This window comes from Pygocentrus nattereri, chromosome 22, assembly GCF_015220715.1.
Source record: "Pygocentrus nattereri isolate fPygNat1 chromosome 22, fPygNat1.pri, whole genome shotgun sequence".
Lineage (NCBI taxonomy): Eukaryota > Metazoa > Chordata > Actinopteri > Characiformes > Serrasalmidae > Pygocentrus > Pygocentrus nattereri.
Window position 1 is genome coordinate 29,997,542 of NC_051232.1, and position 22,036 is coordinate 30,019,577.

General features: G+C 40.9%; 1 protein-coding gene across 4 annotated transcripts in view; it reads right to left on the bottom strand.

Moving 5' to 3' along the window:
* Positions 1-22,036, bottom strand: part of heatr5b (HEAT repeat containing 5B) — a 42,113-nt gene that overhangs the window by 8,454 nt on the left and 11,623 nt on the right. For all 4 annotated transcript variants that reach the window (XM_017700919.2, XM_017700920.2, XM_017700917.2 and 1 more), the window contains exons 12-31: positions 21,679-21,831; positions 20,497-20,596; positions 20,150-20,259; positions 19,749-19,912; positions 18,555-18,730; positions 18,257-18,362; positions 16,830-17,020; positions 16,113-16,272; positions 15,202-15,391; positions 13,437-13,606; positions 11,827-11,974; positions 10,248-10,427; positions 9,376-9,630; positions 8,887-9,068; positions 6,910-6,978; positions 5,208-5,387; positions 4,599-4,839; positions 2,948-3,196; positions 1,526-1,653; positions 608-752 (exon numbers count right to left, since the gene is read on the bottom strand). In XM_017700919.2, coding sequence (XP_017556408.1) covers positions 608-752; positions 1,526-1,653; positions 2,948-3,196; positions 4,599-4,839; positions 5,208-5,387; positions 6,910-6,978; positions 8,887-9,068; positions 9,376-9,630; positions 10,248-10,427; positions 11,827-11,974; positions 13,437-13,606; positions 15,202-15,391; positions 16,113-16,272; positions 16,830-17,020; positions 18,257-18,362; positions 18,555-18,730; positions 19,749-19,912; positions 20,150-20,259; positions 20,497-20,596; positions 21,679-21,831 — 3,297 coding nt within the window. The remainder of the gene's footprint in view (positions 1-607; positions 753-1,525; positions 1,654-2,947; positions 3,197-4,598; positions 4,840-5,207; positions 5,388-6,909; positions 6,979-8,886; positions 9,069-9,375; positions 9,631-10,247; positions 10,428-11,826; positions 11,975-13,436; positions 13,607-15,201; positions 15,392-16,112; positions 16,273-16,829; positions 17,021-18,256; positions 18,363-18,554; positions 18,731-19,748; positions 19,913-20,149; positions 20,260-20,496; positions 20,597-21,678; positions 21,832-22,036) is intronic.

A 22,036-nucleotide genomic window follows, 5' to 3' on the forward strand; every position in this document is an offset into this window, starting at 1 on the left:
TGCACAACACACTCAAATACCTCAAATCTATTAATCACTATTTAATCCAATCGGGTTAAAATTAAACATGCATACGCTCTTTGAGACATGGTCCTTGGGTTCTGCTGTCCTTTCTCAGGACCACAGGATCACTAATAGCAAGTTAATTTTATTTGGTGGACTATTCAGAATTAATTGAATACACAAGGCAGCACTTTCGGCCCCATCTTAACAGTTAATCTTAACATTTAATACCAGTAATAGAAATAATATAATAGCAAAACAAAAGAAGGATTATGACCTTGAAATATATCATAAGACTTTATAAGACTTTTCGAAGTCACGTGGGAACCCTGAATTAATGCATCAGCAGAGCTGAGTAATAACAGAACACATCGATCACATAATAGTCATAATCAGATTACATGTACATTATAAAGTAGGGTGCTCACTCATGATTTTCTTGCCTGTGTGCTGCTATTTCTCAACCAAATGCAGATTTTGTGAGTTCATGTGAAGATCACTCTTCATCTACGGTTTCTTTTGCTGTTGTCCAGGCGTTTTAGAGACACTAAACTGTCGGGACATGCAGTAGAAACTGTAGAGTGACCGTGTAATGTCTGCTCACCCTTGGAGCTTCTAAGCTGGTCCAGATGGTCATGGGCTGATCGGATGGTTTCCTGCACCACAGCGGTCACCTGCAGCTGGACACTGGGAGGGTCCCGCGTTAACAACAGTCTGTGCAGCACGTTCAGCAACTCCACGGCAAGCAACTGCAATGCACACACGCACACACACACAAATATATACATTAATACATCATACACATACAGTTATAAACTACACAAACTCATTATGTCCTGTGCCATGTCCATGCCAGCTTTGCTATGCTTGAATCAGGTTTGATTCTTTAGTTTTACATTGAGCTGCAAGGCTAATGTTGCATAGAAAATAATACCAATTTAAAATGTGTGTATTACGAGTATAAATCATCAAACTTGCCTCTCAAAGCACCTCGAGCTGTAAGGTAATTTCAGAACTGTTTTTTTTTAAATTGCTGAGCATGAATACTGTCTGCACTTCAATCAGCTTTATAGAGAGAACAGCAGGCTTTGTCATACACTGTCAGAAATCACAAACTAGTGTAAACTGAGTGAGCCAGTCTGAGGCAACACTAATGATATAAGGTGATTAAACAAGTAACGAGTAAAAACACACTCACTGCTAAGATACACATTTTTAAACAAAGTGCGATGACATATGTCAGATTTTTACACACGTCTATGCACACATACCCTGCATTTAATTATTTTTTACTATTCTAATGTATTTATCAACCCATGTTTGTTGCCTAGTACCCGCACTATACAGTCCCAATTGAGGTGTCTATCCGTACCATGTTGTTTTGGTTTACATGCCATGACATAAGTGACTGTCATTTATGAAAAAAAGGAAAAAGGCACAGGCATGTCTTGGCTGACTGAGCATTATTCTGGTTAAAGGGAAAATCACTTTTATCAAAGGCTTTAATAGTCGTCCTGATCACCTGGTCCTCCGCGATGTGTTTTCGAGCCCGTGGGGATTCCAGCAGAGTGCAGAGGGCCTGCAGGCAGGACATCACTCGCTCAATAGGCTCCTCAGGCCGAGGAAAGCAGAGGAACTCAATACTGATGCCTGAAAAACAGGAGGAAAGCAGACTTTCACAATACATTGCTAAAAACAAGACCAAAACAGAATCAGGTCGACCTCCTCAGCTGTACAGTTAATAATCGTCACTTGACCCTCATTAAACCCTGACCTTTGATGAAAGGTAGGGATGGACCTTTTAATCGTTTTGTTATTTGAATATTCACTTGTCTTTTTTTCATTTGAATTAATTCCATACAGTCACTTTTGCACATTTTAATGCACAATTACTTTTATTTATTGAGTTTAGCATACTGGAAAAAATAAAAACACAATTTATATTCCACTATGTTAAATAAAGTAATACAGTACATAGCACGAACAGTACATAGAAACTGTGCACTAAAATTTGCAGAAAAGTTCTAAAAAAGCCATACTTCTCATTTCATGTTTCTCCATAGAGGATACAGTTCAACCAGGGGTGTTCAAACATTTGCATACGACAGTATGCAGCTTCTCTCCATGTCATAATTTGGACTAATTAGAGATGCAATATATAATATTACACAGTTCCGGCCACGCGATCTGATTGGTTGAGAGGCGTTCTAACCGTGCTGATATTTCACCATAACATCTCGGTTTTTTAACAAACGCTATATCACTCGCCTAAGACGGCGTTGTTAAGCAACGAATTTGACGAGTTTGTACTTCTTACTTTGCACACAAACAGAAAATGAATACTTTAAACATCACATTTGGCCGACAGCCGATTTGGTCCGACTCTGAAGACGAGACGACACTAAATTCCCAAACTGTCGTCACCACTGAGCAGCTTTTCAGTCGGCAGCTGTGACAGAAGATCAGCTAAACGAGCAGGAATCCCTGATTCTGTGGTCTGATCTACAGATTCTGACCAAATCGGACTAAAACATAAAACTGCAGCAGTAAAAAAAAAAACAGAAAAGCTGCTCAGTGGAGACGACAGTTTAGTGTAAGGAGCTGGAGAACGAACTGCCGGCTGAGCAGCGAGTGGGCGGAGCTCGTTACTCTGACGTAGCGACAAGCTGCTCGTTAAGGAGCTCTAATTAGGAGGAAGGAACTGAACATTAAACCATATTAAACGCCAGTTTATTCATTCCTTACAGTATTTATTTAACTGCTGTATTAAAGTAGTAGAGACACTCGAGGAGCGAGTTGTCACCAATAACATCACGGCTGTGATGAAGCAAACAATTACCAAGACAAGTTTGGATCTCCGTATATTCAAATCACAAAGGGCATGCTTCTTGAAAAGTATGTGAAAGTAAATAAAGGGTTAAACAGTATTCAATAATGGATGTACCTAGCAGCAGGTGCATTCTGTCTTTGACCAGCTCATCATGGCTCTTGCTTGGAGCGGGAGGCCCTTGAGGATACACAGCCCCCGCAGGCCCAGTTGTGCTGGTGGCAGTTTGGGGTTCCTCTGGGCCCTCAGAGGCCCCAAAGTCTGTGTTGCTGAGCCACAGAGCCACAGCGTGCAGGACAGGAGCCCAAGAGTTGCGGTAGTGCAGACGTGCCGTGTCTATTGTCTCTGGAGTGTAGAAGGCTCCACCTGCACGCAGACACAGGTTTGATTTAGACTTTATGAGCTCAGTCCTGTCAAATGCTCTTTATGACACAGTCACTCAGGAATGATACTATGAGGCACAAGCTTATTTTACAAGTCTTGACGCGACAGTCCAGCCAAAACGTTTCTCTTCCCTTCAGGCAAGACATGTTTGGTGTCCACTTTTATAACGGTGAGTCATACTGTGCTAGAAACCACACAAGCAAGTCTATTTAAGATCGCTAAACAGCCACACGTCTATTAGGCGTGCAGCTTTTTACATTATTCCAAAAATCAAGGAACGTTCGTTTTTACACAATGTGTGTCCTTTAAACACAACGCATGATCGCTGATCGCTCATTCAACAGCGTCGTTACTACAACAAATGGCAGCATTAATTAACCACAAGCCTAAAGGGACGTTTTACAGCCCTAGGAGCAGATGTCTGAGCCAAATGATCAAAGACTGTGGTTTTCCCACTGCTTTTTTCTTTAGTTGGGGCCACTTTACTACATGACCACTCTCAAGCTGGGTTAGTATCAGCTTACATTATGACGATCTCTGTATCGTTGAGTTCAGGCTGTGTTAAGAGCACAAGATAACTTGCATTTTGTAACATTTCAACTGTCACTAAATGACTTTCTTTTCAGCAGTCAGAAATCCAGCGGGGCCTGGCTTCCAAGTGAGAGCGCCTAGGCGCCCCCTAGGCACCCCTGTAGCTACACCGCTGATCTACATTAGCCTTGTGGCTTCAGTTCAAAACCAACATGCCTCGGCTGGGATGAAGGGAAACCTGTGCCAGTTTGATTTTTCTCCAAATCGTCACTTTAAATAATCCACTCAGAGTGAATTACATTAAAACAATGAAAATCTCCAGGAACCAGAGAAACGTTCTATATATCTCGGCATGTTTTGTGAACTTGTGGTTGCATAGTATGTGCATTAAAGTAAACCCACCTCTGCAAATGTATATTTAACCAATCACGGTCACTTTCCATATTAACCTGTTGGCTCAAGTAAGGGCTTGCTATTTTAAACAGCTGCTGCACCGTTGCCATGGAGAACTCTTTAACGCCAACTGGCTGGTAAAAAGGTAAAGAGTCTCATTTGTCATCTCAACTACAGCCAAAGAGTGTGTCAAACACTCTGATTGTCATGCAGCACATAAAGAACACTGGCCTTATAGAGAAAACAAAGTAGAGAGGCAGCCAATGGATCAAGTCTCATTCCCATATAAAAATGCAATATATTTAAAAGACTATTCTATTCTAGGGAGTTTATGGAATATATCACTGGCATACTGCACTATATTCTACTTCTATATATGTGGGACAGTACGATGCTGAAAAATCAGGTAGAAATGTGAGGATTCTACAAACAGCTTGCAGAAAATGACATTGAGTCGTACCTTCGGGGGGCAGCTGGCTGGCAAACTCAGGTGGCAGGGTCAGCAGAGCGTAGTCTCTCAGAGCAGCCAGCCACAGCCGGCTGAGAGAGGGCAGCTCTGGCTGCACCAGCATAATCAGGCTGTCTGGAGGCAGGATGTCTCCTTCATCACCCATGTCTTCATCATCATCCTCACTGCTCCGCACAGGACGCGCCGGCCTGGACTCTGCTTCTTTCTTTATTTTCATAGCCACCACATAGACCTTAGCGGCAGAGCAGGGGGTACATGAAAAGGTTATAAAGCACATCAGTGAACATACAGCTCTTTAAAAGATATCTTTGTTGTGATGTCAGCACTCATTAGCACTCAAAACTATCATGCCTCGGGCCCAAGAGCATTTCAGTAAGCGCTTTTAATGATAGTTTAAAAAAAAAAAAAGTCACATCACTAGCTAGAGAAACAAATCTGGTGTTTCTATCAAGGAAAACACTGACACAAAGCTGAGTGTTTAATATCAACATGCCTAAAATGCTAACACGTTTAATTTGAATCATTTTTTTCATGCTTAATTAAAAGGTAGTGGCGACCAGTGAGAAAATTTCAAAAGACAGTAAGGTGTCCTCGTTTTACCTCTGCCCAGGCTTTGAGTACAGCCAGCTTCTCCATGGTGGTGGCGCTCTCGCTGTACAGCTGGCTAGACGAGCCCCTGCCTGCCTGCACCTTGTCCAGAGAGGACACCAGCAGGTTGTGGACACGGCGCAGGTCATTGAGATCACTGACCACTCCGCTGCCTATCCACGCACTGCACACCTGGATAGAAGATAAAGGGGGAGTCAAAGAAATGTCTTCAATGACAGTGGACTGCAGAAGGAGTGGGCAAGATGATGATTACTATGGAGATAATATTCATCACAATAAACCTTCCTGAGCAGCAGCTGATACTGCCTACTGCGCGGTGCTTTTCATATGACAACAGTCCCACAGTTGTCTTAAACTGTAAGTACTGACAGGGTCTTAAACTGTAACTTTTAAAGAGCTATCCAACATATAATTGTTCAAATCAACCAAGGAGGTTTTTTATTATTTTTACAGGCGGCTAATATCTCTTCTATCATTTGTTTTACTTTCATTTTACTGTCTTTGGGCACTGATGTGATTACAGTGAACACCTGTTTAATAACAGTAACATCTGTAAAAGATCTTTTTATAATGAGAACTGCATTTCAGAACATTCTTAACTCCTACACTCCTTAGTGCTTATCCTAAGATCACAAACTCGTAAATGTTTCCTAGCAAAACGTTTGTGAAATCGGCCCCAGGCGGCGTCAGAATTTGCCGGACGTAACATGAGAATCATCACCGAGCCAACGTGACGTAAATCACAGCTTTTTTTCTAGAACTCTTTGTACTCTATGACAATAGCTGGTTATTAAACTATAGTTTTACTGTCTGTGACAATGCTGACGACCAAATTAATTGGATCATAAAAAAATTAACTGAATAAAAGATAATGATTTGAAAGATTAGGACGTGCAGAAACAAGTGGGCCGAACAGCCACAGCTTTCAACATGAGCGCGGTCACGGCTAAACCGAACCAGGATGATATCAAATATTAAAAATACACCGTCTTGTCTTTTCACACACTTTTAAATATTGATACCGTCTCAAATTAGTTTTTTTTTTCATATGTATTGGTATCACACACTTGACAGCTGGGATAGGCAACCCTGAGGGAGAAGCAGCTTAGAAGGTGTGTGTGTGTGTGTGTGTGTGTGTGTGTGTGTGTGTGTGTGTGTGGTATCACACACTTTGTAGTTACAAACCCAGGCACAAGATATGTTAAGCAAAATCAGACAAGTCAAGGACTTTTACTGAAATTTTTTAGGTGACTCAAAAGTGAACTTCTCCAACAGCAAGCAGAGGCACACCAAATCAGCAAAGGAGAAAACGTCTCCAGCCCACATGCGACGTGTCCTTACACAGCTACAGAAACCCACAAGCATTCTCTGGCCACTCTACATGTGTATTCACTCCACATTGTGCAAAGATTAACAGCGGTATAAAAAATGCCCTCATGATGAGCAATGCTTCTTCAAAGAGTTACTCAGGTAATATTTCCTGCCTCACCGAGTGCAGACATAAATCACAGACCCTTCTCTCAGGACCGTTTAGCTCAATAAGAAGTTGTTGTTCAATGAAAGAAATGCGGCTAGTTTTAGCTTCTGGCAGATGCTGAAAGAGTGGAGGAACAGCACTGCAGAAAGACACACAGCGGAACCTGTCGGGATGTGAGAGGAATGTGGGAGGTGGGATCTGCTGATTTGGCTTTACCTGGCATGCTTTGGCTGTGATGTCAGAGGGAGTGTCGGGGGAGAAGGCTGGTCGCAGCGCGGCTCCAACCTGAGGGGGTGAAAAGTAAAAGAACAAAAATTAACTTTCCTAATAAAAAAAGGTTCTTCGGCTCTGTTCAGATTGATTTTATTTAGCAGGGGTGGCGTCAGTAATACAGTGTTCACAGTGTATTACCAGAAGGTCGTGCCAAATGTTACCATTTGACCTAAAAAAACTAAAATAAAACACTGATGATCTTGAGCACATCTGCGGATATAAAGTAAGCAACTTTATTTCTGTAGCTGCCGTTATAATCTGCCTTTCAATCAAGTCTCATCAGTTTCAGACTAACTCTGATTTCCTCCTGCTAATGCTCTCCCAGTATTCAGTCAAAGATCTACCACCAAGAACATGTAAATGAAATACTTTTCCAAAGAATCCACTGTTTCTCAGACATTTGTCCAATTAATCCATCATTTTGCAGTTATAGACGTAACACAGTGAATAGCAGCAGCCAAAAAATGTGAGGTGACATCTGTATGAAACATCATGATGACGTGCATCTGAACAGAACTGAAATGATCAGACCACCGAATTCAGTGAAACGCAGTAGGTAATTCAAGCTGTAATGAGAAGAGTGAGGAAAACAACATAGTTTGGACAGAAATAAAATCACAGAGCAGGATGTGTAAAATAATATACTGACCGTGACCCTTATTACATTTAACCCTGTCCGAACTGTCACCTTGAAAGATACATGACGGCTCAAGAAATTACTGAAACATTAGATCATGCTGTTCCCCAGTTATACAACTTATTCAAGGAACAGTTTGGGGAAAAATTAACTTTACACAGTTTTCACCTCAAATGTAAGATCAGCTAAGATTTGTTTGCCTAAAGTTGGCATTTAAGATTTACACTGGAGCGGCGGGGCTAAAGAAACGGTGGCTTACGCCCCACCAGTCAACATGTAAAGTACCTGCCTGAATCATCTCACCAACTGTGTCAAGTAAACTCAAACAGACTTACCTTAGTGTTTTCTGGCACAGGATGACACTGTTATTTATAAAAAAGTACATCGCTAAACCACCAAAAGGCATTCTGAAGCCTTTTTCTTACTTTTACACATTTTTAGATAACTGTAACATACACTCACTGGCCACTTTATTAGCTAAACCTGCTCAATTGCTTGTTAACACTAATAGCTAATCAGCCAATCACACGGCTGCAACTCAGTGCATTTAGGCATGTAGAGGTGGTCAAGACGACTTGCTGAAGTGCAGACCGAGCATCAGAACGGGGAAGAAATGGGATTTACGTGACTTTGAACGTGGCGTGGTTGTTGGTGCCAGACGGGCTGGTCTGAGTATTTCAGAAACTGCTGATCTGCTGGGATTTTCACACACAACCATTTCTAGGGTTTACAGAGAACGGTCAGAAAAAGAGGAAATATCCAGTGAGCGGTCAGTTGTGTGGACGAAAATGCCTTGTTGATGTGAGAGGTCAGAGGAGAATGGGCAGACTGGTTCCAGATGATAGAAAGGCAACAGGAACTCAAATAACCAACCAAAATCTCTGAGGAACGTTTCCAACACCTTGTAGAAAGACTGACACGAAGAATTAAGGCAGTTCTGAAGGCAGAAGGGGGTCCAACCTTTTACTAGCAAGGTGTACCTAATAAAGTGGCCGGTGCGTGTAGTGTCCAAGTGCGAGGGAATTGTGTAATAACTTGGGCAAACAGTTTGCACAGTGCAAATTGATGTACATAAAATTTTATTACTTGTTAGTGACATTAGTCCCGTAGCTCGCCAGACACGTCTTGGCTAATCACCAACATTTGTGGTAAGAGGAAAAATCCAGTAATTTTCTGACCTGCCCCTGTTTATGATTTATTTTTTTTCAATGTGGCAATAATAATCATGAATTAATCCAAGTGAACATAAATTCACAGCTTCCACAAACATGGAGGCTACTTACATTGGCCTGGTACTGCTCCAGGATCACATGACCAGGAAACTCGGGCTCCGGCACGGAGGCAAACTTCTTAATGATGTCTTCCAGGGCCTGTAGGCCGGCCATCCGCAGCTGATTACTGTGGTCGGTGGCGGCCATGAAGGCCATGCGGATCAGGTCCGAGAGATGCAACACCAGCAGATCACCTGAAACACAATTAAATCAAACAGATCGTGAGATTACTAGAAGATCAATCATTTAAAAACTCCCTCACAAGAAGATTTTATGCAGCCAACTTAATGAAAAGTGAGAAACCGATGGCCAAAAGACGGCTTTAAAACAACTCACTGAAGGAATTTAAAAGCATTATTAAGCAGAGGGAGCTGAAAAACAAATGAATATAACTTTATACGCAACGTTTAACAGTAATTATGCAAATTTTAATCAGCAATTGTGCATAACAGAACCATAATTTTGGTCATGATACTCCATGAGTTGTTCAGCCAAGCTTACCTTTGGGGTTTTTGGCTTTGGCAGTACGGGCAGCTGCCAGATCAAAGTGGGTCTTGTCCGCGTTTTCACATAGATGAATGATGCGGCAGAGGCAGTCAGCTGCGAACACCCGTGTCACCCACCGGGGAGCGACAGAGGGCTTCGATTTATCGTCCTCGCCCAGGCCTGTGAACATGATGTCATCGTCCATTTCGTCCTTCTTCTCCGAGTCTTCCTCCTCTTTCTCCACTTCAAATGCCATGGCGCCTCCAACCTCTACAGTGCAAATTAGTGTAATAATAAAAAAACAAATAAATAAATGAAGGAATTCCATCCATTTTTTTTCTAAATCTCCGCTTAATAAAATGGTAAAATGCACATTTCTTTAAATCCATTCACGGTGAAGAGGTACAACTCCATACGGCAAAAACCTCAGCATTACATACAAAAGCTCAGAAGACACATGTAGGTCCACTGGTCATTTCAGACAGCAAACGAAACTTGCATTGTAAACATGGGGACACCAGGTTCCTATGACCACCACTGCCAAGCAATCTCAGTCAGTCATTTCACATTAAACCACTCTGACTGACTTTCTTAACATCTCAACATTATCCACACAATTCATGTAGCCACTCTGATTAGAAAGCCAAGGTTAAGCCTATTATCTAAACTAAGGATTAAACCTCAAGACTGAAGAAAGCGTTTACATTTTCACCAACGTCAGAGGACGAAAGCTTAATCCTGACCCCAGACACTAATTCTCAAGACTCACAGACTAGGTTTACAACCTATTGAATGGATTATAATGACAGGTGATGGAATTTTACATAATAGGAACTGATAAAACAAAACAACAGTTACTGTGTTAAGGCATGATGTACAGTTGATACCTGTGCTGGCAGCCAGTACGTCTTTGCAGAGTTTGAGCCAGTGAGAGAGCTTTTCCACAGCCAGAGAGGAGAGCATGTGGCCCAGTGTGTCATGGATGTCTGAACACAGTTTCCTGTCCGTTTCCCGATCCAGCATGCCAAAGAGCACGCCCTCCAAACCCGTCTCGGTGATGTTCAGGTCTAAAACGAGCAGAAATCATTATCTAATACTTATGTACAAAGACACGGCAAACACACTCAAGCTCTATCCAGATGTTCAGAAGCAGCACTCTGTAAAAATAAATGTGGTTTATTTTTCAAGAGTAAAACAATTACAGAGCTAAAAGGCTTTGACTAAATATCTGAAGCAATGGTACAACTGTGATAATGCCCACTGAATATCCACTGTGCTCTGGTCTACCTGAGCTTGTACTAGTAATAGTATAAAAGTATGTTGTCGTTGAAAGCACCTCAGCCACGTTTTAATACGGAAACTATCCATTCAATAATTCAGAGTTCTTAAATGAATCATGAAATACATGCACCTGTCGAAAGAGCTTGAGAAATGTGTCTGTTGCAAAGAAGCAAAAGAGACGATTCATTCTGTGTTTGGCCCATTTAAACACTGACTGGCTGCGTTTCTATCAAACCACTTTTTATAAAAAGCTTTAAATTTGTTCATTAATGCTTATTAATCACGTCAACACCCTAAAAATCTTTAATATGTAGTTATAACACACTGTCTGATAATTATGCAATTATGAACATCTGATGAATTAAATAATAACCACCAATAATCAAAATTTTAACTATTCCAAAACCTTTATTCAGTCTTACTGTAAAGCGATACCAACCACACCACCAGAGCGATCACTCTAGGGTTCATTTTTAAATCAAAGTGTGAACAAACTTTTATAGCAGCCCCACACAGATTCACATGAGTTTCACTTTCTGAACCGAGTTAGATGCGGTAAATTATAATTACAAAGCATAATGTAAAGGCTGTAAGCCTGACCTGTAATGCTTATTCACTGCCCTGAGGTGACTGGAAGAACTCGACTGATTTTCCGTACGATTGGTCTTTGAGTGCTTTGATGTAAAATGGTTAACTGTAACTGACTGACTCCTACTTCTTTATAGTGGTGGTGATAGGAACCAGACGTCACAATGCTGGCAACACTAACCGAGTCATTTTACTTTCTAGCCAAAACCACCAGCCAACCTACATGTTTCTTCTGAGTTTTTATATGAAATGTTAATGATGGTGCCTCTCTGTCATGAATGGTCTTTCAAGTATCCTTTCAGGCCAAAACCGTCTTCTAACTATGTCAAAACAATGTCTTAAGCATCAGGCAGTGTTTTCATAACCCTAATAAATTTCATATTATAACTTCTGAGTGAGGGTTTAGAGGCATTAAACCACTCAGATATCTGGTTTCCATCATCACCACTGTGAACAACTCTGACTTAAGTTTCTCTAGAATGGAACGTTTCACATCAAACCACTCTGAATGATCGTTTATGACACCTTAATGATTTAATTGTGCAGAATTTCTGAAAACTTTGTGCAATCTGTAAGCGTATGCAGTACGACACATACTGATGGTGGTGCTTTCCTTGCTGTCTCCAGCTTTCTTGGCAAGGCTCATGGCATATGCACACACCTCTGCAGCCTCTCTCTGAGCCAGCTGCCGCAAACAAGCCACTGCAGCCCGCCGCAAAAGGAGATGAGAACTGCACAGGTGCACCTGGGTCAGGCAAACACACACACACACACACACACACACACACACACACACACAATTGTCATTTCTTATATCAAGGAAAAAAAAAAAAAACAGATGTTTAAACATATGCAGACAAAAACAACATGATAGTCAATAAAACCTTAGTAAGGGAAAAAAGTGTAAAGACACTTTAGTTTTTTGCTATTTAATATTCTTCCAGTGCATCTATCCACTTTAAATGTACACACAAACACAGATGTGTTTAAAAACAAAATAATAGAGAAAAAAAATATTCATACACTATATTAAAGCTTTCTAAATTTCCTAGTGACAATATCATTGAACGACACTCAAATGGAAAAGGCTACACAGCCAGAGCAAAGGGCTTAGACATCCCTGTTATTACAACCACTTTATAGGGTTGTTATTACATCCACAAAATATCCACCACGAATTATCCCAAGCCTTGCAAGTGCGTGCCATGCAAGACTTCACATCACGTTCTCAGATGAATGATTATGAAGGTAAAAGAGAAGCCCAGCAGTCACTCAAAGAGCAGGAACATTGGTTATACAGAGAACAATAAGCAGTGTGCTGAACTGCAATCACCTCCGTTCCCACATCCCACACAGAACTCCAAGTCTAAAAAAGAAGCACAGAGCTGCAGATCAACTGCTGCCCTCTAGTGAGATGAAAGATCCCTCTCTAGTCAGAGGAAACAAAATTAGAACTCATCATTTTTGGAGAAAGGAGGTTAAGATCCTGAGAACGTCATACCCACAGCGAAGTATGCAGGTCATGACATGGGGCTGCTGCTCTGCCCTGGGGCAATATACGTTATTAAAAGAGTCGTGAGTGGAGTGATGCACCGGGAGATGTTAGAGGAGAATTTAATCTAATCAGCCAAGAAATGGAATTTGGGGAGAAGATGGACATTTCCAAGATCACGACCCTGAAGACATCAATCTCCTGAATTTCACGGAAAATCTACTGAGGGTTTTGAAATTGTGAGTCTATGAGAGGGACCTTCGTATCCTCGGGAACCTGAAGACAGTTTGAAAAGAGGAATGGACAAAAACTGAACTGAGCAGCCACACGCTTCCTACTGCAGCTCTAATTACCAACATTGGTACCGACTGCAAAAAAAGCTGCTATTATTTATATGTGCTGTCTGTCTTATCTTTGTTTGACTACATGCTTTCGTGAAAAGTTTAAGGACACTAGGTGTGTAAATGTGAAGTGGATTGGGCTGCATTGTGAAGAAATAGAAATAAAAAGTTCCAAAATCAGCATTTAATCGGCGTAGCACAGACACACACACACACACACACACACACACACACACACACACACTCTGATTGCAAACAATGAAAACATATTTTCGCTCCAAACACACATACGCATGCAATCAGCCCAGTGCAATTAGCAACGAGCCTGCACTCCAATCAGCATCAGCAATGCTTAAAATGAGCAGAAGGCTTACACAGAGACAGGGCACCAGGCTGGACAAGTTGACGTGGCGCGGGGCGAACATGTGCAGCTGCTGCAGGCAGGAGATGGCCGCTGCCTGTACCAGAGAGTCCGAGTGGTCCTGCATGATGGCACAGCCTACCAGGCACGAAGATCGGATGGTGGAGATTGTGGCACTGTTGCCTAGAGACCAATAAACACACATCAACAGGCATCGATAACTGACTGTTACTGCAAATAAAAGCGCTGGTTTGGCATCTCATTCAAATGGTTAACACTCTTCTGAGTTGCTTTCAAACTATTTGTGTTTTACTGCATGAAGCCTTCAACTTGAGGGAGGCTCAAGTTCAGTAGAAGTAAGGGTGACCAGTCTGCACAAGGTGGCTGCTGATCCATTAATACATCATTTAATTTCTTTTTATCCATTTTCTTTTTTGTTTTGCGGACAACAAAAAAGGCACTTCATCAAGTACAGTCCAATGTTGAGCAGAGATCTCAAAGTTTATTCTTTTATAAATTTAAAAGCCACAAAATCCTACTAGATTTTACTTCATACAGGCTCTTGAAAAATACCACAACTTATTTATAAATACAGTGTTATAAATAAATACAATACTCATCTCCTTATGATTTACTCGTAACATATAGTAAACTGGATTTACAATAAGATCTACATGTAGCAATACACTTAACTACATCTCACTTAACTACATCTCACTACAAATGATGAATCAGCATTGGTGCGTGAAATGAAGTGCCAGCCTACAAGCACCTCACTTACATATCGTTTAAAGAAGTACTCCCTATGGTCAATGGCTGGGCTCATAGGCAGCTTTGAGGTTGAGCAGCATGTGCAGCTCCTCCTACTAACCAAACATTACAGTATTTAAAATCATGATGACTGCAAAGAATCAAATGTAAAAGACACAAAGTGTCTAGCTTTCATAATAAGGAAGAATGATGTGATGTGTAGTGCAGTTATTTTCCATAAGTAACGTGTCCAAATGCTGTATTATTGTAGTCTGCGTGATACTTCTGCACCAGCTGTGCATTACTGGACAGCCTCTGAAGTATAAAACCAAAGCACAGTGTAATATGCCTTTAAATGGAACATGTAATAGTTCCAGCATTTGTTTATACCAATGTGCATGCCATCTACCCAAACTATGAGTACTACCGGTATCAAAGATGATACTGATCATTTTGGCTAGTTAGGTTTTAGGTTGTTAAACCATTATGCTCAAATTTACAGGCTATCCTACCAGACAAGTGTTTGATTGTACACATATGCCAAAGGTGAGATTGAAGAACAACAAAACAGTGAAATCTCATGTTATGTAGTGACCGCACTGTTAACCAACAAGGGCCTTTGACTCTAAACACACTTAAAACAGAAGCCAGTAGGCAGGTGGTGAAGCAAAAGTTTACTGCTTCTATTATAACTATAAAGTTTTTAGGAAACTTCTATGTGCAGTGAATTACTGGCCAAGGTTATCGACAATATGATGCCAGACAGAGATCAGGCTGAAAAGTGCTGGAGAATTCTTTGGGAATTAAATTCTACTCCAGCCATCTGCAAAATGAAATGTAGAAAAAACTTGTTCTGAAACTTGCACAGATCATTGGTAAAAGCTTTCCCACGAAAGCTCACACCACTGCTCAAAACCACTGATAATGGCCATCATTGGTTATCTGTGCTAGTGTGTAGTACTGATGGTCTCTGAGACGGCGATTTGGCACTGGTACTACAGATGAATGAATGCGAGTAAGTCCGATACCCTGCAGCTCTGGTCCCACGGTGGTGATGAGGGCCCCCAGGCATCGGCCCAGACACTGGTGGACCTCTGTGTGGGATGGGGGTACGGTCAGGAGGAGGGTCAGCACTAGGGACAGAGTGGGCTCTACATAACCCCGGTACATCGGACCACTGGAGTCCACTATTAGAGCCAGAGAGTGCAGAGCCCATGTCTGTGGTAACACACATAAAAACAAGCTTATGAGGCCATGAAAACACAATGTATCATAAAGTTTATTATAAAGGTGGGCAGTGTAACGATATGTAATTCGTATCGTAATAAATTACATCACAACACTCTTTTCTGAGTGGAGCTTGGATTTTGACAGTAGTAGTAAAGCCATGTAAAATAAACAAATACAGATTTAGACAAAATAAAAAGAGCCTTTAAACAACAACAACAACAACAACAACCAGCGTATACTGACTGCATGAACTGCATAGTAACATTTTGTCATTTATTTTATTAATTCATTCCTGGCATTGTTGGTTTTTTCCCCATTTAAATTAATACTAAATTCACATACACCAGTTTTCTCTTTTTTGCTGTTTGCATTGTGTACATTTTAACTTCGGAAAAACAAAATAATGCAATACATACTGTGAATCACAAAGTATGGTAATGTTATAATTTTACTACATCTCCCAGTTCTACTTCATTATGGCTCACTGGTAACGTATGAAACTCTGTTTGTCTTGATCTCTAATGAAAAGATCCTCATGACAACAAACTGGGAAGAATATTTAGGTAAAGTAGAGAATTTTTAGAAAAATTAAAGGAAGTGACCTGCTAAGAAGAGTGGTCAAAACCAAAGGTCTATAAAGCACAACACTTGCTCTGCTATGGATAAAACACAACGGAAAAGTCTGCAAAACATCCTTGCAAGATCTCACCTGAACCTCATGGGAGGTGCCGTCCTGAGCAAGGGCCAGCAGAATGCTCACACTGGTCTTGAGGTGCTGACCTGAACCGATGCCACCCACGTACCGGTGCAGACAGCCCAGAGCCAGAGAGTGGCCCGTTCTGGACACCACATCCCGTGCTGACTTCAGCCTGATCAATACGGCAGATAATCAGACAACTTGTTAACAATTACGCGGCAAAACCTTCAACTTCCCTTTATTTTGTAATGCAAACATACGAGAGACAAGGAATCTAGTGGTATAAGCCACACTGCACTCAGGAACAGCAACAATGAAATGACGTTGAAACTCTGCAGTGCCACCTGCTGTCTGCACGTATTTCGATCTGGCCATTGGATTATGTGGTTTCTGATATCGTATGTCAGACTGTTATCTATAAAAATGGAAAATAGTCAGACAAAATTCAGAGATTCACTTTTATTAGGTGACAGTTTTGTTCATTTTTATAGATAACATTTTTTTTTATATCCATGCCCCCATTCCAGTATTAAAAATCAGATTTTTTTGCGTGAACTGTTGCTCGTAGTGTTTATAAATGCTTCTGTTAAATTAATAAAAAAAACAAAGTACATGTAAACGTATAGCAATCAACACAGCAAGACATCAGATGGAATGTGATCAGACACAATCCATTACAGCGCTTTATCCCAAGCCAGACATTGCCTGAACAGCGGCTGATGCTCTTACTTGTCAAAGCTGTGCTGGGCCATGCTGGCTATGAAGGTGGCTTCTCCCACAACCTGAGCCATGCGGCCCAGAGCTTCTCCAGCAGCGCAGCGCAGGATGGGGTTCGGGTTATCCAGAGCGCCCATCACCAGAGCGAGAGCTGACTTCCGCACCTCCTCTGGGCCCAGCGTGCTCTTATTCTCAGCTAGACCCTACGCACACAGACAGTGGAAGAAATGGCACACCATGAACACAGCCCAGTTTAACCTTTAAAGGGCCCATATCCTACACTTTTCTTGTATTTTATTGTGTCCCACATATGGTTTTGTGTGGTTTAATGTACTAAAACAGTCATAATTTATTTCTACATGACCATTCTCTAACCTCTCTTTATCCCTTTTTACTGTGCCTTCAAGAGTGTGTGGTGCTTTTTTTTGGGCTGTAAAGGCGGATATTTGTAAGTGTGCTGGGTTTCGTGACATCACAAAAAACAAAACAGCTGTTTTCGCAGTTTCATTTCCATAAATGGACTATATAGACTCAAAGTGAACGATATGTTTTGATATGTGGACTTTAACAATGTTTACATGCCACATTAAACTCTTAGCAAAAAGCTAAGAGCTAAATCTGATTTTCTATGACATTGGCCCTTTAACACGTTTGAGCTAAAAACAGATCTCTAAAATAGAGAGCATAGCACACTTGATATTTCTTTTTTTTTTGTTGTGAACACACAAAGACGATAAGAGGGTGTGGCAGACGTACTCAAATCTCCCGTTTTCACATCATACAAACAAAACTAAACTGAACCAGACATGTTTGTGCTTTTATATATTTTATATTTATATAATTTGGAAAATACAGAAATCTCAGGAGAAATATTTTACCATAAATTGGCAGCCGACTTGGAATTGTTAAGAGTGGTTTGATGTCTGGGTCCATAATAATAAATGCTATAAAGGCCGAAGCCCACATTTTTTCACGGGCGCCTTGATTATGAATTAGACTGGCAGATTTGCCTTAAAAGTACAGTTCAGCAAAACATCGAATACACAAAAATCGCCCCCTTTAACTCAAAATATAGGCCATCAGTCAAGTGTCTGAAGTCTGCTTCTTTAGTTTTGCACTGGAGCTATGAGGCCTAATGTCATAAATAATGGAAAATTATACCCTACCCGTTAGCGCTGCACACACACTTGCCTCAAAGTAAGTCAATCTGTTCAATAATCTCAACGTGGTTTTGATCACTGTTTGACATATTGTTAGCTATAAAATCAGAAAAATGTATGTCCATAAACACGCACAAAAGGGCATAAAAACAGCATTATGTCTTAGATTGCACACAACAGTACGAGGTAAGCGGAAAACTGAGCAAATTAGGTTTTTGTCAATCTATTTTCTTATATCTGTGCATTCTGCCAAACGTGGGTTGAGTTTTAAAAGCTCACCTTCAAAGCACTCAGGACAGCGGTAAAGATATTAAGCTGAACAGCCTGCTGTCGGACTCCTTTAGCCTGTTTGATGCACTCAGCAAAGTGATCCAGCATTTGGAGCCTGAAAAACACAGCAGCCAGGTAAACAGGCAGCTCACACAGAAATTCTGACCTCAATTATTTCACATTGGGCTGAAACAATTTGCTCTTAGAAATAGTGTATAGTGTAATATAATCTCTGGGAATCAAATCCCTGTAAACACAGACTGTTATGTCCCTCTATACAGAAAACACTTTATTTTATTCACCTCACCTGTGTTTAAAAGAGACATGGGGGAAGACCACGCCAAAAAGTGCCACAGAGGCATCGATGACAGACACACCCAGAGGCAATGGTCCAGGAATGGCTTCTCCCACAGGAACCCGCAGGTATATCGAGGACGGGTCGTGCTCCAGAGCGCCGCTGCCTGACGCACTATTAGGCTGCAGCTGTTTAAAAAGACACGCTCATTAAACAGCAGGTCAATATTACCAGACAGGTCCAGCCAGTTAAAGGACTGGTTTAATTAAAAGCAATGAGTTTGTTAGCAGCTAATGAGGTCAATAAACATTCAACCTCAACGGTCAAACAAATCTTTTTATGCTGTGCCATATTCCTCCTCAGCTTGACACTTCAAGATTAACCAAGATTTCTAAAAACAAACAACAGAAATCACAGAAGTCTGTAGCGTCCGTCCGTCTAGGTGGAGCCAGAATCCGGCACCACGCCTATTGTTTATAGGGCTCCCCACTGTGTTCAGCTACATGCAGTTTTCACAGTAAGCCATACTGCGTCCTTAACCACACTGACAAGTCTGTGTGACCCTAATGAAGGCATGGATGTGATCTGAGTGGGTAGATTCATTTAAAAGATTTGCGTGCCTATTGCTTGAGTACTATATTAAAGAAGCAAAATTTGGACAACAACATGTCCAGGCAGACCTACTACAGTTTGGGAAAGTGGAAAATCGTGCAATGCTTTTATTAAACTGTAGCTAGGAGAACATCTAATGCCGTGTTTCATGATATTTAATGGTCCAGGTTATAGGCTAGTTTTGATTTTAAAAAATAAATACATAAATAAATAACAAAAAAATAAGTAGGTCCCACATACTAAGTTGGATTTGACAACAACAGCAAAATGATTTTATACACTTGCCAACAACTCTAAATGAACAATTTACATTTACAACATTTAGCAGACGCTCTTATCCAGAGCGACTTACAAGAAGTGCTTTGTCTATCTAGAGAAAGTATCTTTGCTGGTTACCAATAGGTTAGAGAAAAAGACGGTCCTGAGCTCAGATACTGCTAGAAACAAAAGTCAGTGTAGATACCCAGAAAAAAGGAGCTGAGTTGAGCACAGAACTCTGTGCCATACAGTACAAAAAAAAAACCAATGATGCAGATAATTAAGTAGATGCTTCGTGAACTATTATGTCAATGTACTGCTACAGAGAAACGTCACCTGGTCTTCAATAGACTTGTGGTCAGTTTCCTGCAGCCAAGACCCCATGAGGACACTGTCGTCATAGTGACAGAGAGAACGAAGCAAGGAGGTGGTTGTGTTGGCTGAATTATCCGTCAGAGTGAACTCAGCCACCAGCTCCCTCAGCAGAGCACTGAAACTGCCTGTGGATAGCAGGATTCAGATGTAAGTGCAATAATAATACTAGAGACCATCAATGATTACTAAGATATTTCAGACCATTAAAGTATATTACAACATACTTTAAACCATTCATAGTTCAAAGGGTTCTGCAATGGGGTTAAAATAAGACATTTAAAAAAAAAAAAAAAATCAATTGGCGGTCCCCATGGCGCACAATCATTGAATTAAATATGAGAAATACACTTTGCAGTACTTGCCTTCATATGTCTTGGGAGGAAGGAGGGCCAGTATGTCGTAAAGTCTCAGACGCACCATGGCAGCACTGGCCTTCAGGTGAGCCCCATGTACCTTTATAACTGCAGGAATACTGCAAACACAGCAACAATCAGCTTGACCATCCACTGACCTCAAACAGCAACCAGTACAGCCGTCTACTTTATTGATATGTAGAACTTTAGCCCCTGTTCCTTTTCATCCTCTCCAAGCAGACAGTTTAGGTATATAAATCAGGCTAAGGCTAAAAAGTTGAAGGAGGCTTAGTCGAAGCGAGTTCAATGCTTCATAAAATCTGATTTGACAACATTTTAAAAGAACCATTACTTACTGAGACATCATGGTCATGGCACATTCAATAGGAGTCATCAGTCTGCGGATCACATCCTCGGTGAGCAGCTCCGGACAATGAGCCACGAAGCTCCGCATGGCTGCCAAGAGAGGAGCACAGATTGTCATCTTGCTTAAAAAAAACAACAACTGCTCTCGGAAACGCTAATGTAGCTAACATTCAGTAAAAGCTCTTCTCAGTTAAACAATGTCAGCTGGTTTTATTTATTATTTATTAATTAGTTTGGGGAAAAATCTAAATTACTGACAATCAATGACTGATATTTCAAAGCGATATATGATGCATTTGTTGTAGTGCAGAAGAGCAGAATGTAACCCTTGGCTACTGTGCTACAGTTGTCACACAGAGCGAGAAAGAAAGAAAGAAAGAAAGAAAGAAAGAAAGAAAGAAAGAAAGAAAGAAAGAAAGAAAGAAAGAAAGAAAGAAAGAAAGAAAGAAAGAAAGAAAGAAAGAAAGAAAGAAAGAAAGAAAGAAAGAAAGAAAGAAAGAAAGAAAGAAAGAAAGAAAGAAAGAAAGAAAGAAAGAAAGAAAGAAAGAAAGAAAGAAAGAAACTTTTGCACAGATCCTGTTTGTTTTATTACTTTTCCCCAATGCATTAAATGCAGCAAATAAACACAAACTGTGCATAAAAATGTGTAAGAACTGTTTGAGCTTCCTCACTTTTGCTTTTTTGCCTCATTTATTCTTACCCATTTTACTGTGATTGTAATCCTACAGAAATAAATGTTTTGTGCTAATGCAAATTCAGGTAGATGTAGTCCCAAGTTCCCTGTTTTATAAACATCTACACATCGGCTTCTGTTCCCATACAGAATTAAACACCCCACATATACTGACCCATCAGCTACATTTGGAGTAAAGGCACAATTTGTGCAAATAGGATTTTTCGCCAAACTGTCACTTTAAAGTGTTAAACATAGACATTTACTGCGAAGAAGGGCAAGGCAGAGACGCCAAACTCCAGCTCTGAATGACCATAGCAATGCATAGTTTTATTCCATGAAGTAATACACATAATTCACATCAGCGGCTAATTACCAATGTCTTCATTAGACATAAATGAGTGTATTAGAGAACAGTAAACGCTGATGTGCTCAAGCTCCTGAGTTTGACACTTTTCCAGGCTAAGTGTACTGAAGAGGTTTATATAAGCAGAATTACCACACAGCGCCCCAGCTCGGCCTTCCAGGGTAACCTGCCAGGTGAAGGAGTCTCCTCTGGCTTTCTCTGCCTCCAGCTCTTTCTGTGAGCGGGGAAACACGTTTCTCCACAATAGCAGCATCTTCGGCAGATGGTAGCGCACCAGAGACGAGCCTGAACAGACGGGGATGATGTTGGAAGAGTGGGTAGCGTTGCCGTTTAAAGTCTATAAGCTCTTCAGTACGACCCATGCCTATAGAGAATGCATGGCTGTGTGTGCAATGACTATATATGTATGTATATATGTGTGTGTGTGTGTATATATGTGTATATATCATATTTTATACACACACACACACACACACACACACACACACAC